This window comes from Mesocricetus auratus, unplaced genomic scaffold, assembly GCF_017639785.1.
Source record: "Mesocricetus auratus isolate SY011 unplaced genomic scaffold, BCM_Maur_2.0 Super-Scaffold_4256, whole genome shotgun sequence".
NCBI classification, from domain to species: domain Eukaryota; kingdom Metazoa; phylum Chordata; class Mammalia; order Rodentia; family Cricetidae; genus Mesocricetus; species Mesocricetus auratus.
The window spans coordinates 78,402,830-78,418,944 of record NW_024429182.1 but is presented as its reverse complement, the minus strand read 5'-3'; the positions used below and the strand labels follow the sequence as shown (position 1 = coordinate 78,418,944).

The following is a 16,115-nucleotide window of genomic DNA, read 5'->3' as shown; positions in this document are numbered from 1 at the left end:
GGTAAACTTGTACTGTTTATGAAGTCATGTAACCCCCGCTAGGTTCCCACTGGGCAGCGGGGGACCTGTGGATGGCAGTACTGTAAAGGTTTGCTCACTTTGCTCTCTGTGCTGCCTGTGATGGTCCCCATGTTGGACCTGTGTTGCTTGCACCTGTACAGGATTCATCAGATGGACCTAATTTATTTAAAAGAAAAAGTACAGCTGTTTATCTTCTCAGAGGCCTGGCCAGGTAGAATTAGCATTGGAGAAGAGGGGAGACCATAACTCTTTTTTAATATATTTAATATATTTATTGATTATATGAGTTCTCTATCTGCATGTATGCCTTTATGCGAGAAGAGGGCATCTGATCCCATTATAGATGATTATGAGTCACTGTTTGGTTGCTGGAACTTGAACTCAGGACCTCTGGAAGAGCAGCCAGTGCTCTAAACTGCTGAGCTCTCTCCAGGCTCCATAACTCACTTTTGAAAGAATTTTTTTCTAAATCTATTTTAGTGTTTATTTTGTTTTGTTTTAATCATGTGCATGGTGTAGGAAAGACGCGTGTGAGTTTGCAAGTGTTTTTTAAGACAGGACCTCTCTCTGGGCCATTCAGATTCAGCTAGACTGTGGCCAGCAAGACACCAGAGTCCTCAGCTCTCCACCTCCCCACACTAGGATTGCACGCTGCTGTTGTCCCTAGTAGAAGCCAGAGAACCAAACACAGCTCCCTTGGCCTGCTCAGCAATCACTTTAGCCGTTGAGTCCCCTCTCAAGACCCTCTCTCCAGCCCATGTTTCTCTTTCTTTTTAACACATGCTTTGTTTCTAGAACTGGATTGATGGAAAAATGCAAATTGTACAAAGCATTCCTTCCTAAGAAGCCCACCTACCCACCTACTCTGTACAGGCAGGCGTGTGCCCCCCATGCCCCCCATTTTTCGGGCCTGTCCTCAAGAAGACCCTATTCCTGGCAGGTGCTGTGATTCTGAGGAATTGCTATTGTGGACTGGGGGAGGGCACTACTCATACTGGAAACAAAAGGCCAGCCAAGAAAGACACCCCTCCCCAGAAGGCGGCGGGAATCTGCTCTTCCGTGGCTCGTCATGTTATGATTGTGTTGTGGTAGCTGCTCCCTATTTGCAATCACTCTTGCAGAGGGGACAGCTTTCATTTGGAAGTAAATTTTAATTCTTTGTGTGGAAAAAGAGAAAATAGTCTTTTACCTTCCTAACCTTGGTTTCTCTGAAATAATTCACACCAAATGGCACTTGGTGCTTCACAGAAGTCAATTCATTTATCTGAAAGGGAGGGAACTATAAGAGGGCTCATGGGAAAAGCTTCTGCCCACAAGCCTGACCTGGTGAGTGTGGTCCTCTAAACCCAGGTTACTAGAAAGGAGCACCAACTGCACAAAGCCATCCTCAGCCTCCCTGCACATGTGTGTGGGCGAGCGCACACACCACTTTCTCACACTGTCCTACAGATTAACAATAACAGAGTAATAACAGTAATAAAGTTTTTAATAATTAGTGGTGGGGGGTACTTTACAGCTTGCCGTTGTAACTTTTGTTTTCCTATTGACACACGACAGTAAAGGTGCAGCAGTGCCAACTCTTGTACAATAGGAAAAATAATGAGCCAGACCTTTTACTTTTTATAACATTCACCTTAGTGTTTAATGCATTGCTTAGTTTTAGATATTACCATCTGGTATATTTCAAGTTTGTATCTAGTTTTCTATACATACTTCCTCCTCAGTCAAATAAAGTACTATCCAGTGAGTCTGGAACACAGTGTGCAGCCCAAGAAGGGCAAGGTCTCAGCCAGCAACTTCGCTGGAGTTTCCCTGGAGCCCAGATTGGTGCCTGACACAAGTACTCTGAAGCAGCATTGACAAGGGAGATTCCTGATGGTGTCCAGTTACCTGGACTGTGGTCTAGCCTCTGTGGAAAAACTGTCATGACAGAAAAAATGCATTTGTTCAATAAATGACTGAATTAACTACCTTTAAGGTTCTCAGGACTTGTTCTTGTTGTTTATGTTCATTTCTACATTAATTCAAGTATTGCCACATTATAAACAGCATCAGACCGCCAAAGAGAACTCCCTAATTAAATGCGTGGATTGCCCACACAGATACCAACAAGATTTAAGTATGAATGTGAAAGACCTGAAGTTTTCAGGCTTCAGGCTGAATACCCCGGTGACGTCCCAAGCTCAATAACCAGACAGTTGGATGCAAACCGCAAGAGGTTTATTGTTTACACAGGCGTCTGTGGGCAATTCAGCAGCCTTAGCTAACTGAGCACGCTGGGCTTTAGGACAGTTTTCTTTTTATACACATACTTTTGGCAAGCAAAGTAATAGGGGTATTGTAAGAAGTGGAGCTACTGCAGGTGCAGATCTGGGCAAGCAATAGGGGTATTGTAAGAGGCGTGGGCATAACTCATCTTTCCTGGAGAAACCACAAGGTCAAGATTAAACTTATGTTAACAGCCTGCCGGTGTCCTGTATCAGCACTCTGGACCAGATGTTCTTTTTAATCAGACCTTGTTCCCTGTCTAGGGGACCTTGGGGAATTTTCCACTGAGGCAACCTTCTGAGTCTCAAAAGGGGGGGGTGTATTGAGGTTTTTTTCAAAAGAGGTTTTTGTGGGATATTCCTCAGGTGTGCCAGACTTACTAAAGTATTCCCACCTTTGCATCTTCCCAGGAGCACTCACTGTGGGCCTAGTACGACAGTGTCAAACAATCCATGGACGAGACCGGACCTGCATCCCTCCCCGGCTTCCCCCAGAATGGGTCACCACCCTGTTTTTTATCATCATGGGAATTATTTCCTTGACTGTCACATGTGGTTTGCTGGTGGCTTCCCACTGGCGAAGAGAAGCTACAAAATATGCTCGATGGATAGCATTCACTGGAAGTAAGTAGCACGTGCTTCCTAAGTTGGTCTAGAAGGCACGCGCAGTGGCATTTTTACGAAGATTATCAAGATCAGTCCTAAGAACTCAGTAAATCTTCCCGGAGCACCACTCACGTGGCCCTGAGGTAGATCTTCAGCGTTCTCACTGCAGGACCAGGACACCCACAGCTGTCACTGCTTTGTGTGAATGCTCTTATAATGAGGCTATTCTTACTCTCTGTAACATAAGGTTTTTAGGTTGTGATTCGGAGCCACTCTAGTCCAAATGGTTTCCACTTCATGAAGGTACTGGTATCCTCATCAAAATAAAGATAAATCTAGGAAAATATACAATTTAGATGAAGGCAATGATTTGCTTTTTAATATTGTTAAATTTTGTTTCTGCTGGGTTGAATGACGACTGAAAAATCAACATATTTAGTTTTTTAGTAATTGTCAAAGTTTCTTATTCTACTAAGCTATTCCCAGTGGTGTCATGAATTTATAAATTACATATAATATTCACTTTTAATTTGCAAAATTGGTTTAATTACTGAACACTTTAGAAACTTATCCCGTTTAAGGAAAACAACTATATACACGCAAACATTTCTGTAATTCTGTTTTCTTTGTCTCTAAATATTTTTTTTTACCACAGGCTATATTTGGCAATATTTGGAAACATATTTTATAATCACAACTAGGGAGGTGCTGCTGGTAGCTAGTGGGCAGATGCCAGGCATGCTGCTAAACATCCTCCACAGGGAGAACTGTGTGGTGCGCAGTAGCCGTGGGCAGTGGCCTGTAGTCATGGGATAAAGACGTGCACAACACTGAGGGTGCCATGCAGTGCTTTAGACTCATCTCAAGTTACCTACATTTCCAAAGACAGCTTTAACACAGCTCACTTCTGCTTAGTGTTTTTATTTGTAACTACTATAACCAGAGTAATGGATAACCTCAAGTATCTCTGTTAACATTAAAACTCAGTTTATCTCAGCTAGAAATGGAGCTGAGTTAGAGCACTGCGGGTGGTATGTGAAGGCCTTGAGTGCTGTCCCTATCACCAAAGGACAATCCAATTAAGACAAGTCAGTATGTCTTTAGAGACTGAGGGTAGCACTATTCCTCCAAGAGTCCCTGTCTCTTCAGCTTTCTGTGGAACTCTGTTTCTGACTTTGTTTATTCTTGCCTACACATCTCCCTGACTGTTACAATCTAGATTAAGTTGCCTTTGAGGTAAGCAACTACTCCTCGCCCTTAATAATCAAGAGAAACATGCTGTTTTTCTTGTCAGAGACCTGAGACAACTCTTTGCCAGTGAGGGCCAGAGGAGTTACAGAGGTGAGGCTGCTAACTGAAAGCATGTTGATGAGGAACTCAAATAAAGAGAATCTAATTTTGTGTCTTCTACTCACAGACACAGTCATTTATCCAGTTATGTTTCACTGGCTAATGAGTAATTAGTATCAAGGATCAAAAAACCTAAACTGCAATGTAAGAAACTTAGATTAGGCAAGGACAACAGTAAGACACTCACAGGGGCCAGAAAAGGAAAGGAACTAGGGTTTATCTTTGTGTTTCATTCCCCTTCAACAAAAAGTCTTTATGTACAGTTGACTCCCAAATGCAATTTATTTTCCTATTTTTGAGATTGTATGCACATATGATAGTGATTCAAGTCTAGGGATGGGTAACCAAGTGAAGTCTCATTCATTCCTGTCACCAGCCCTCAGAACCTCTTGCAGGAGGGAGGCCCTTGCAATGGTTGGGAGTTTCTAAAGAGTAATGTTATATACATAGAAACCCTTATCTACTCTAAAAATACACTTATATAAAAGTGTCTCTATTCTGTACCTCTATTCTTTCACTTAAAATGGTTTGAAGTAAATTTTTAAGTTGACATTTAGTCTGTGCTTGCTGACTAGGGAGCAGTTCAGGGAGAAACTGGGCTCCCCCTAGTGGGCCAGCCCTGAAGATGTATTTGAGCCATGCTGTATATAGAGTTTTGTTTATTTATTTATTGTATTTATTGAGACACGGTTTCTCTGTGTAGCCCTGGCTGTCCTAGAACTCATTTTGTAAGTCCACCTGCCTCTGCCTCCCAAGTCCTGGGCTTAAAGGCTTGTACCACCACTGCCCAGGCATATATAGTTCTTTCATTAGTTAGGTAGTAGTTTTTGTAATAATGTGAGAGTAACTTTTTAATGTCAGATCCTCTGTCAGGAGAGCCCCATAGGATGGGCTTTGCCGTGGGGACAAAGATGAGTCCTTTTAAGTCTGACCCTATTCTTTTATCACTCTGTGTGTGTGTGTGTTCATGTGTGTGTGAGTGTTTGTGTGTGCCCACAACTGCCTGTCAGTTTCCACCGTAATTTTTGAGACAAGGTCTTTCACTAAACTTGGCATTCACCATTTGGCTAGACTGGGCACCAGCAAGCCCTGGAAATCCTGTTGTCACTACCAAGAAGTCTGTTCCATGGTGGAGATGATGCTGTCTTTACAAGCTTACTTGGGAACAGAGCTTATCTTCACATGTGATAGCTGTTATAAACACTAATGATGATTTAAGATCTGACGTAGCTTCACAGTTCTCGATAGCTTAAAACAAAAACTCCATCCACATATATCTGGACCCTAGAAAGTATAGAGAACCAGAATTCTAGGCCTTAAAATCAAAACTGAATAGGAAGTAAGTGCTTTCTCATATTTTGTTGAGATTTTCCTAACCAGTTTGGAAAATACTGTTCATAATATTAACTATAACCGTAGCTGCTAAATGAGTAGTATTTGTTGTCATTATAAAGGACAGAATTTTTCAGTAGAGAAAATTTGCACATTAACATAAACAAATGTTTATACACTACTAAAGTGCTTCTGAATTATTTTACTGTTTCCTGTTACTCAATATCAGAGAAAAAAATGTTTTAGGAATAATCTTGCCCCCAATGGACTTACGTACGTACGTACGTACGTGTGTGTGTGTGTGTGTGTGTGTGTGTGTGTTTACACATATTGTGTTGACATAGGGCCTCATGTTTGTAGCTCAAGCTGGCCTACTGCTTGAGATCGTTTTGCCTGCATCCCCCAAGACCTGCAGTTGGTTCATACACACCTCACTCAACCCCAGTGGTCATATTAGATTGGTTTCATTCACTCGCCCACACTGAGAAGTAGATGTTTACAGCACATCTAAAATTGTTGATTGCTTACCAGTCAAAATGGCCAAAACCCTAATGAAATCTGATGCCTAAATTTTTCATTTGTAGGTGTTACAAAGAATTCAAATTTGCTTGTATGATATTGTTTTGTACAGTCATTTGTCTAAAATGAACTATATTTTTCTGTCTATATAGTATAGAATAATCTACCAGAATGATAGAACAAAAGAATACTGATATGTCTCTTAAGTGATATATGACTTAAGTAAATGTTACTATTTAATATATTGTTGGTAATCTGTCCAAGAAATGGTTGCATTTTAAGTTCTTCTGATTGATTGATTGATTGATTGATTGATTGATTGATTGATCCACCAGAAAATTTTAGAGCTGTTGGCAACTGATATTTGTCCAGGGTTGTCTGGATATTCTTGCGGATAGCTTTGTCTTGGAAAGGTTTCTCATTTTGTTAGCCACAGAAAGTTCCAGATCTTCATACCCAGCAGCTAGTTCATCTGTGTTCACAAAAAGCTTTCTGTCCCAAGAAATGCAAGGGACCATTAGCACCTGACCTTCAAGAAACAAAAATAATTTCTCAGGAAGGCTAGTCTTGCTGTGGGTAATTATGTTTGCTGGGAAAAGCATGTGTTTGGTATCACAGGGAATACACTGTTTGGTAAAAGACTAGGCAAGTATTATTTTCTGGTAATCTTTCTAGAAATATTTTAGTGAAAAATACATTCATTGTGTTTATATATAAAACCCAAAGGAGGTTTCTCGTCCTTCTTCACTTTGTTGTTTGTGAGTTCAGAACCTGATAGAAAAGTTACTGCTCTGGAACTTATCCATGAGAGATAACCACTCTGACAGTTTGCTAACCAAACCAAAGATCTGATGATCTTTCTCCAGCTGGTTGAAAATTAGAGTAAGAGAAGTAGTTCTTAGTTTATGTACCTTTTTCCTAGGTTCCCTCTACTACTGTGGAGGAGGGCTGGCAGTAAGAGCTGTGATGTAATAGTGACAGCGTCTACTTAACACTTCTGCCAGCCTGACGCTTTGCTAGAGACTTGACATGTTTCGTTTATAGGGTTTCTCCTATTTTTAGAAAGAAAACAGACTGGCTAATAAATATTAGGGCCTGAACATCACTCTGCCCTTAATTATAAATGTTAAGACAGACAGGGCCTGAACTTCACTCCTAACTCTGCCTTTAATGGCTAGATGGTACACACACACACACACGTTCATGATTTAAAATCATCTAAATAACTGTGTAAAGAACTGTAGCTCAGTTTCCAGTGTGTTTGGTTTGTTAGCTTGGGGAATTGTGTCTTGTGACAAGGGATCCATATTTTCACAGATTTGACCTTGTTATCCACAGACCCTCATATAAATTGCTTTGTACCAAATTTTCATTGTTGCTTTTGTTTTTGTTTTTTTCCATCACCAAAGCATGTTACTAATGTTGTGTTTTGGTTTGTTTTACAGTGATCCTTTTCTGTATGGCTGCCCTAATATTTCCAATAGGATTTTACATCAATGAAGTCGGAGGTCAACCTTATAAGTTACCCAACAACACAGTAGTTGGGTCATCATATGTACTTTTTGTCTTATCGATTTTCTTCACAATAGTAGGACTTCTCTTTGCTGGCAAAGTCTGTTTACCAGGCTGACGAATGTCTAAACGGCTTAACTCGCTTTTATTTTTTTATTTTTTTTTTATTTTTATTTTTTTTCTTTTTAGAGGTTGGGAGGACAGAGCAGTCATCTGGGCAGTCCTCTCATAGGAAGATGCTTAGATGAACGTGATGCTGAAAAGGAAAATGTTTTGATTTGTTCTCACTATGCACTTTGGATTTAAAAAAAAAAAAAGAATGAGAGCCTTTTCCATAACCAAATACAATATTGACTAATTCTCCTGAGCATATTCAGGCAGTCAGTCTGCACTGTGATAGCGACCTAGTGAAGGAGAGTGCTTTATACTGAAAGCATGCGGCCCCTTGTGACTCCGTTGATCTGTTTTTAATGTCTCATGATTCATTTGGGAGGAGGGAGTCTAGTATTTATGAATCGTCATGGACCAGAGGGGTGCAGGAGGTTTGTGTGGGGCTGGCCTCACCTCCTAAGACATTAGTGTTCTCAACTTCTTTGTCATGTTATGAGCCTTTGGCACCACAATGGATTGCCATTGCATTACTGCACCGAGAAGCCAATAGATCAAAACTTGTTTGCTAAAATGTATGTAAAAATTCTAAAACTCCCTAATCTCCATGTACAAAAGAAAAAAGAAAACACTAAGAAACAAGTTTGGGGCGGGTGGGGGAAATCTTCCTTATATTTATATAAATATATATATAATATATATATTTTGCTGATGCAGTATACAGTGTGTATATGTGTGTGTGTGTATGTGTGTGTACATTTATATATGCACACATGCAAACAGTTCCTGGAAGAGAACTCTGAATGCTTGCTAGCAAAACACTGTGGTGTGCAACCTAGAACTCAATAGAAAAAAGCCATTTATCTGAAGGCTGCATAGTGGAGAGAGTCTTCAGTTTACCTCATTCTTTGTAGTAGCCCTTGATTTTGACAGGTTTCTGTAATAGGTACAAATAACTCCATACCTTTCTAGGTGCAATTTTCAGTTAAGCTAAAGGTTCTTTCTAGGTTTAATTTATTTGTATATGATAGTGAAGAAGGTCATGTCAAACCTTGTAGGTTGGAACCTGACACTGTTAAAATGATTGGTGACTGTCATCCATTGTATTATAGAGGTTTGTTTTTTCCACTGGCTCAGTCTTCTGCATTAATAATGCATTGTATATGTTCAAGCACATAACTTCACATAAACACTTAAGTTCACTAGCAGATATCTGGCCATTTGGACTATTTACAACACTAATTCTATTCTACCATAAAAATTGCATTTTATCTGAAAGAATTAATACGTCTTTACCAAACACTTGAGCAATATATTTCCTTTTTATGCTTTACACCTTTGTTTGCTTGAAAAGCTAAATCTTTGCCTTTGTTTTGAAGGCTGCATTAAACCCACGGCCTTAAGGGTTTTTCTAGAAGCAGCAGTGCAGCTGACCCTGAACTCACAAGTACTTTAAAACACAGTCCCTTCTCCACATTTCCATGCCTGTGGAAAAATCCACCTAGATTTTTCCTGGTGAACAATATATAATCCTATGTTTGAAGTTCGTCACAAAGGTGTTTCATGGCAGTGGAGCTGAGTTTGTCCTCTCTAGATGTCCCTGTTGGTGAGCAAAAGAGAGTCCCACGCAGCCTGGGTTTATACAAGCATGAATGATTTCTAAGGAACTTGATGGACTATTCCTCACAGAATGGTTTCTCGGAGGTGGAGTTGCCTCCTCAGAGACACTCTAGAACAGAGGGTTCCGTTTACTTCCCACCACCTGTTATTCACCGGTTTCAGTATTCAATTGTGGATGGAAATCCAGTGTTTAGGCTCACACAGGAACCCTGGAGGAGACCCTTCTGTGTGAGAACCCTGTAGTAAATCAGAGGAAGGACATTTTCTACCAAGTGTTGCTCCAGTCAGTTCTAAGGCCACCACTAGACATGTCCTGTGGACATTGGGGACTGGACTCTGATTGGTCCTCAGTCAAATGGGTCACTCTGAAGGAAAGCTTTGGTAGTTGGCTTTATACCACTGATATGAAGGGTTAGCAAAGTGTAGTTCAAACTAACTGACATGACCAAGAGCTTTTCTCTTTCAAAAGATGGATTTTACTGTAAATAGTTTCTCAAGATATTTTTAACTGGATCATGAGCATGGGGAGAGAAAGTTTCTCAGCTGCTATGAATTTCCCCGCTGTTTACTTCTCTCACAGTGGTATTGCATATAAGATTACAAAATTTTAGGATTTATTTGTATCTATTACCCAAACCATTAAATTGTCTTTAATTTCATCATTGTCTTGGAGGACCAGTGCATGAAGAGCTAGTCCCTCTAGCCACTCAGCGCTCTCACCCAGGACTAAGACCATCCTATCAAGTAGTGTGTGAAGTCCCGTCTTTGTAAACTCTCCCAGACCAAATGTTGTTGAAGTGGACTCATCTGTATAATCTGTCCTGGAAGTGGAAGGACACCCAGCTGCCAGCAGCTGCTGTTAAAAGGTCACTATGAGTACTACATAGCACAGTATTAATTTATAGCAGGATCATATCTTGTAAAATGTATATAAAACACTTTTATGGTGCAATCATTTGTCAAATTTTTGTCTGTTACATTGTTCTTAGAGTGTATGTTCTTCTCATGCCTAAGAATATCACTGTAAAATCTGCTGAAAACTATTTTTTAGGTTTTATTTGCACAAGGCTGAATTTGTTTGAGTTTTTGGGAAGCTCCTATTGAACAAGCCTAAACATCTGTAAAGATAAAAATCTTCAATTCATTAAAAGCCAACATTTCAGTACAATTCTTTCCAAAGGTAATCCATGTTCTGTGTTGTTAGTGTGTGGGTGTGATAGTTCTGACTCTTCATCTCTCCCAGACCTATTTTCTGTTCCATCTGTTTTGTTTTTGAAAGATGCCTTTTTTTCCTTTGTAATGTTCTAGATGACCAAAACACATTGGTTTTTACCTTTTTGCCTACAGCTTTGATTTCTCTGTGTGGTGTTCTGTGAGGTCACTGTTTAATCTCTTCAGTGAAATAGCAAATAGCCCTGGTGACAGGCAATCTATTGATTTAGAGGAAAGGTCCTGAAAAAAGTGTTGAAAACTAACTTTGGATCTATTCTTAGCTATGATTTTGCATCATGGGCTTCATTAGAAGAACATGTTGCATTTATTTTGTCTTTATTAAAAGACTACTAGTCACCAGTTACTCTGGTTACAGTAACTGTTTTATCAGCCCACTTTGATTTTCTTTTAAAAATTAAATTTTCACTCACAAGTCAAAACAGTAAGCTGTCTTTCAGAAAATTTTTGAAGGATAAAAATATATGAAGGAAAAAGGTGGTCTGTGTAGAATTACCTACACAGTTGTATTGCCTTGAGAGGTTTTAGTTTGTGGGTCAAGATCTGTATATTATCCCAACTTTATTAAGAATTGTTTTCTAATTGGTTATAACATTTTTCAATTAATAGTTTCAAAACAAATTGTTAATACAACTGTATAAAGTGAACATAATTTTCTTCACTTGTATTTTTGTTATTGAGCAAGTTTATCAAAATAAATTGTCTACTAAAGAAACTAAAAAGGCTTCTATTACTTTTAATAAGCTTTGATTTGTAATGTTTATTTCTAAGGATGTAGCTCTCCCAGGCTGTGTGTTCAATCCTAGCATTGAATAAACCAGGTATAGTGGTACTTGCCTGTAATTCTAGCACTCAGGAGAATCAGAAGTTCAAGGTAATCCTCAACTATATGGGAAGTTTGAGGCCAGCCTGTCTCAAAACAAACAAAACAGTCTTGTAGCACGTTCACACATTCACAGAGACCTTGCCTCTTGGCTGATTTTGTCATTGGCATTGTGTATGAGGGCGTCCCTCTCTTGCACTAGTGGAAGCTCACCTGTAATCAACAACAGTTGTGATTTGAATGAGAATGTCTCCCATAGTCTTTGAATACTTGGTCCCCAGTTGGTGGCTGTTTGGGCAAGGTTAAGAGGTGTGGCCTCCATAGAGGAAGTATGTCACTGGGGGTGACTTCAGAGTTCAAAGCCACCACCATTCTCAATTCTTGCAGTCTCCAGCTGCCATGCCTGCTGCTTACTGCCATGCCTTAACATCATAACTGACTCACCCCTCTGAACCATAAGCCAAACAAACTCTTCCTCCTCTAAGTTATTATGTTTTACCACAGCAACAGAAAAAGAATAGAACAGTTATCAATAATATTCTAAGACATGGATTAGGCCAGTTTTCTAGTAAAATAATGTGCTACTTCCTCTGACAGTTTTTTCATACTGCCTGAATATTTAGTATTAGTTGTATATGATAGATTTATTTGCTATTAAAGCAGCTTCTCTCTTACATTGCCTTGTTTTTTTTAATTTGTTTGATTTTGTTTTGTTTTTTGTTCAAATGCAGTTAAAAAACCAAAGATCTTTTGGGTCATCCATAGTTGTCTTTGGGTAAAAGTTGTTCTGCACATCTAAAAATTTGACCAGCTCACCTTCTATATACTTGACTTAGTAATGTGGTTAGTGACTAGCAAGATGAACTTACTAGTTGGAATGTCACCTTAGGCTAATCATTCTAATACCATTGCTTGGGCCATCAGCAGTTTTCACAAGTCTAAGCTGAGATAATGACTCTGTGTGTGTGTGTGTGTGTGTGTGTGTGTGTGTGTGTGTGTGTGTGTGTGTGTGTGTGTAACAAAAATAGCCCAAGGGGCTGGAGAGATGGCTCAGCAGTTAAGAGCACCGATTGCTTTTGCAGGAGACCTTTTGGTCCACAGCACCTACATCAGGCAACTTACAACCACCTGTAACTTCAGCTCCAGGAGATCTGGCCTTCTGTACACACGTGCATACTGACAGTCATACATATTTGCATAAATAAAAATACTTTTTTTAAAAGCCCAGGAGTATTGAACATGATAAGAGCTCACTCATAACCCTAAGGACCACTGTTAATAGCTTATTGGGTATTTTTTTTCCATTTAAAAAAAGTTTACTTTTAAGTAGTTATTCTTAGATTCTTATATATATACAATATTATATACCCACTCCTAATTCCTCCCATTCTCCCAAACCCCTCCCATATGCCCCCTCCCACCTTCATCTTTGTAAATTTTTCTCGTAGTTCATCTCAAATCCAGTCGCTACTGCCTGTATCACAAGGGCAACCTACAGCAATCACACCCCTGATAAAAACCGCTATCTATCCCCTACAGCAATCAATTGCTAGTAAATCCTCAGCTAAGATAAAGGGACTTTATTTTTACAGATAAATTCACTGTTGTCAAAGTAGGGCCTCGTAATTTATTGGGTATTCAGCAGGCATGTTACAGCTATCCAGTTTACTAATGTTTGTTTTTGTTTGGGGGTTTGGTTTTTGGTTTTTTTTTTTTCTTTTTGGTTTTGGTTTGTTTGGGTGATTGGTTTGGGTTGGGGGCATTGGTTATTGGTTTTTTTGTTTTGTTTTGTTTTGTTGTTAAGACGGTTCTCTGTAGCTCTGGCTGTCCTGGAATGTCAGGGACCTCCAGCCATCAGTCAGCTAGGCTGTATCACGTACTCATAGAGAAGACGTGACACTAAGACCACCCTGCCACCCCTTCTGACATAAAGCAAATTCCAAGTAACAAGCCTGGGGTTTACCAGTCAGTTAAAGATTAGCTTAATTGGAAAAACTACAAGGTCCTCAGAAGATAGGCCTTAGCAGTAGTAAATTGTAATAGATAGGATCGGATCCTGCTGTCAGGTTAGCAAGCAACATAGGAATTCTTACCCCTGACCTCTTGCCCTGTAGATTAGGTAGCCAGGCAACGCAGCAGACCACCTCTCCCACTGACCTCTTGCCCCTGCAGCTGCAAGCACATCTTCCCCCTTTCCCTCCTCAGTTCTCCTATATAAATCCCTTTGTGATGAAATAAAGCTGTCGCCTTGATCAGAATCCTGTCTTGGCGTCCATTCCTGTATCCCCTGTCCTCCATCTTTCTCCTAGGTATCCACCAGACCCACGTTGAATGTCCTGCGGGTCGGGACACTGGAACTCTGTAGACCAGGCTGGCTTCCAACTGAGAGATCAACCTGCCTCTGCCTTCAAATATTGGAATTAAAGGGTGTGCATCACTACTCCCAGATAAGAAGTAATATTTTACACAAACACACATGCACACTCATATGCCAAGACTTTTCTAGGTGGCATTCCATCTTATAATACCTGTGTATGCACATCATTTCCCTGGGTAGGTTATTTCTCCATTGAGGAATTTGGTGAGGTTTTCTTGTTTTTGAGGCTTATTGTTTAATTTTTTGCTCCTTAAAGAAATGCTGTTGTATATTTTAATTACAAAACAATTTACCAAATACCAAAATCACTTGACAGTCTACCAGTCTATTGAGGAAGTTCATGTTTTTGCAGAGTGCTGTGGCGGAATAATGGCATTCCATATGTTTAGAGAAAGAAAGTAACATTAAATCATGCAGTCTGTGCTTTTCCATGTCATCTTCACCTTCTTCCTGTGCAGTCAGAGGAGGGGCTCTATAGGCTGAGAACTGGGGGTCCGAACAATGAAAGTTGTCCAAGCTCTATAAGTAGTAATTGGTATAAATATGGGTTTCAAATCCAGGTTTCCTGACTTCAGATTTAGGACTCCTGCTGTCTCACATTGCCAGTTTGGCTAGTGCAAAGGAAATAAAAATAGCTGTCCCAGTTGCATGATTCCTTGGCTCTAGCATTAGAAGCTAAATCTATGGTTTGTTTCTAGATGTGGAATGCAGAGAACCACAAAAGCTGGCCCCTGGTTAAAAGCTGCTTCCAACTAAGAGCACCTGGTGACTATTGTCTATTTTGTTCAAAGAAAAAATGGAATAATCTGCTCAAATTGTCTTTAGTGTCATCATTTCTTTCTTGTCAAGGCTTCTCTTTGCAGTCATTCCTCGGTGGTATTATACAGTGTTGACATCCTTAACTGGTGAAACTAAATAAGACCACCCATTGGGCTGGGCGTTGGTGGCGCATGCCTTTAATCCCAGCACTCGGGAGGCAGAGGCAGGCGGATCTCTGTGAGTTCGAGACCAGCCTGTTCTATAAGAGCTAGTTCCAGGACAGCCTCCAAAGCCACAGAGAAACCCTGTCTCGAAAAACCAAAAAAAAAAAAAAAGACCACCCATTGGTTTCTAGGGCTTTCTCAGGATTTGAACCCCTAGGAAAATATCTCCAAGGAGGTTGCTTCCCATTCTCTTCCAAGGACACTTAAAAATTAGCCATACTCTTCTCCTCTAGAGGTGGGAGATTACTGGGGTATACAAATCATGGAGACATCCATGGACCTCTAAACTGTCAGCTATCACTGATGAGACTTCAGTTGTCCCATGCCAGGTGGTACAGTGGCTTTCTTCTGCCCATCTCACACATACGGTGTGAAAGACTCTGGATTGTCCCTGGTACACCAAGGACTCATCTTCTCCTAGGTCTTACCATCTCACCAGGGTGTTGCTACAAAGCATGGAGCAGGCCTCTACCCCTCCTAGTTTTCTTATTCTGGTTTCTTGGTGTCTGGCTTCTAGCTTCTTGGCTTCCCTTAGAGACATTTGAATCTCCCACTCATAGTCAAAAAGCAAAAAACAAAGAGGGAAAAGTTGGCTCTAGTTAAGAGCACTTGCAGTGTAACTATGAGGACCTGAGCTCAGTTCTCAGTACCCAGGAAATAATCCAAGTGTGCTATCCTTCCTGCCTGTAAACCCTAGCGCTGTAGGGGATGTGTGTGCATGCACCAGCCACACTCACACAGGCATGTGTGCATGCATCAGCCACACAGACATGTGTGCATGCATCAGCCACACTCACACAGGCATGTGTGCATGCATCAGCCACACTCACACAGGCATGTGTGCATGCACCAGCCACACTCACACAGGCATGTGTGCATGCATCAGCCACACTCACACAGGCATGTGTGCATGCATCAGCCACACTCACACAGGCATGTGTGCATGCATCAGCCACACTCACACAGGCATGTGTGCATGCACCAGCCACACTCACACAGGCATGTGTGCATGCATCAGCCACACTCACACAGGCATGTGTGCATGCACCAGCCACACTCACACAGGCATGTGTGCATGCATCAGCCACACTCACACAGGCATGTGTGCATGCATCAGCCACACAGGCATGTGTGCATGCATCAGTCACACTCACACAGACATGTGTGCATGCACCAGCCACACTCACACAGGCATGTGTGCATGCATCAGCCACACTCACACAGGCATGTGTGCATGCATCAGCCACACTCACAGGCATGTGTGCATGCATCAGTCACACTCACACAGGCATGTGTGCATGCATCAGTCACACTCACACAGGCATGTGTGCATGCATCAGTCACACTCACACAGGCATGTGTGCATG

At 40.8% G+C, this 16,115-nt stretch overlaps 1 protein-coding gene across 1 annotated transcript in view; it reads left to right on the top strand.

Annotated features, from left to right (window-relative positions):
- Nucleotides 1-10,503, top strand: part of Mosmo (modulator of smoothened) — a 68,307-nt gene extending 57,804 nt beyond the window's left edge. Inside the window, exons 2-3 of the mRNA XM_005064476.4 lie at nt 2,700-2,912; nt 7,541-10,503. Of these exons, the coding sequence (XP_005064533.1) occupies nt 2,700-2,912; nt 7,541-7,725 (398 nt within the window). The 3' untranslated portion in view covers nt 7,726-10,503. The remainder of the gene's footprint in view (nt 1-2,699; nt 2,913-7,540) is intronic.
- The last annotated feature ends 5,612 nt before the right edge of the window (nt 10,504-16,115 follow it).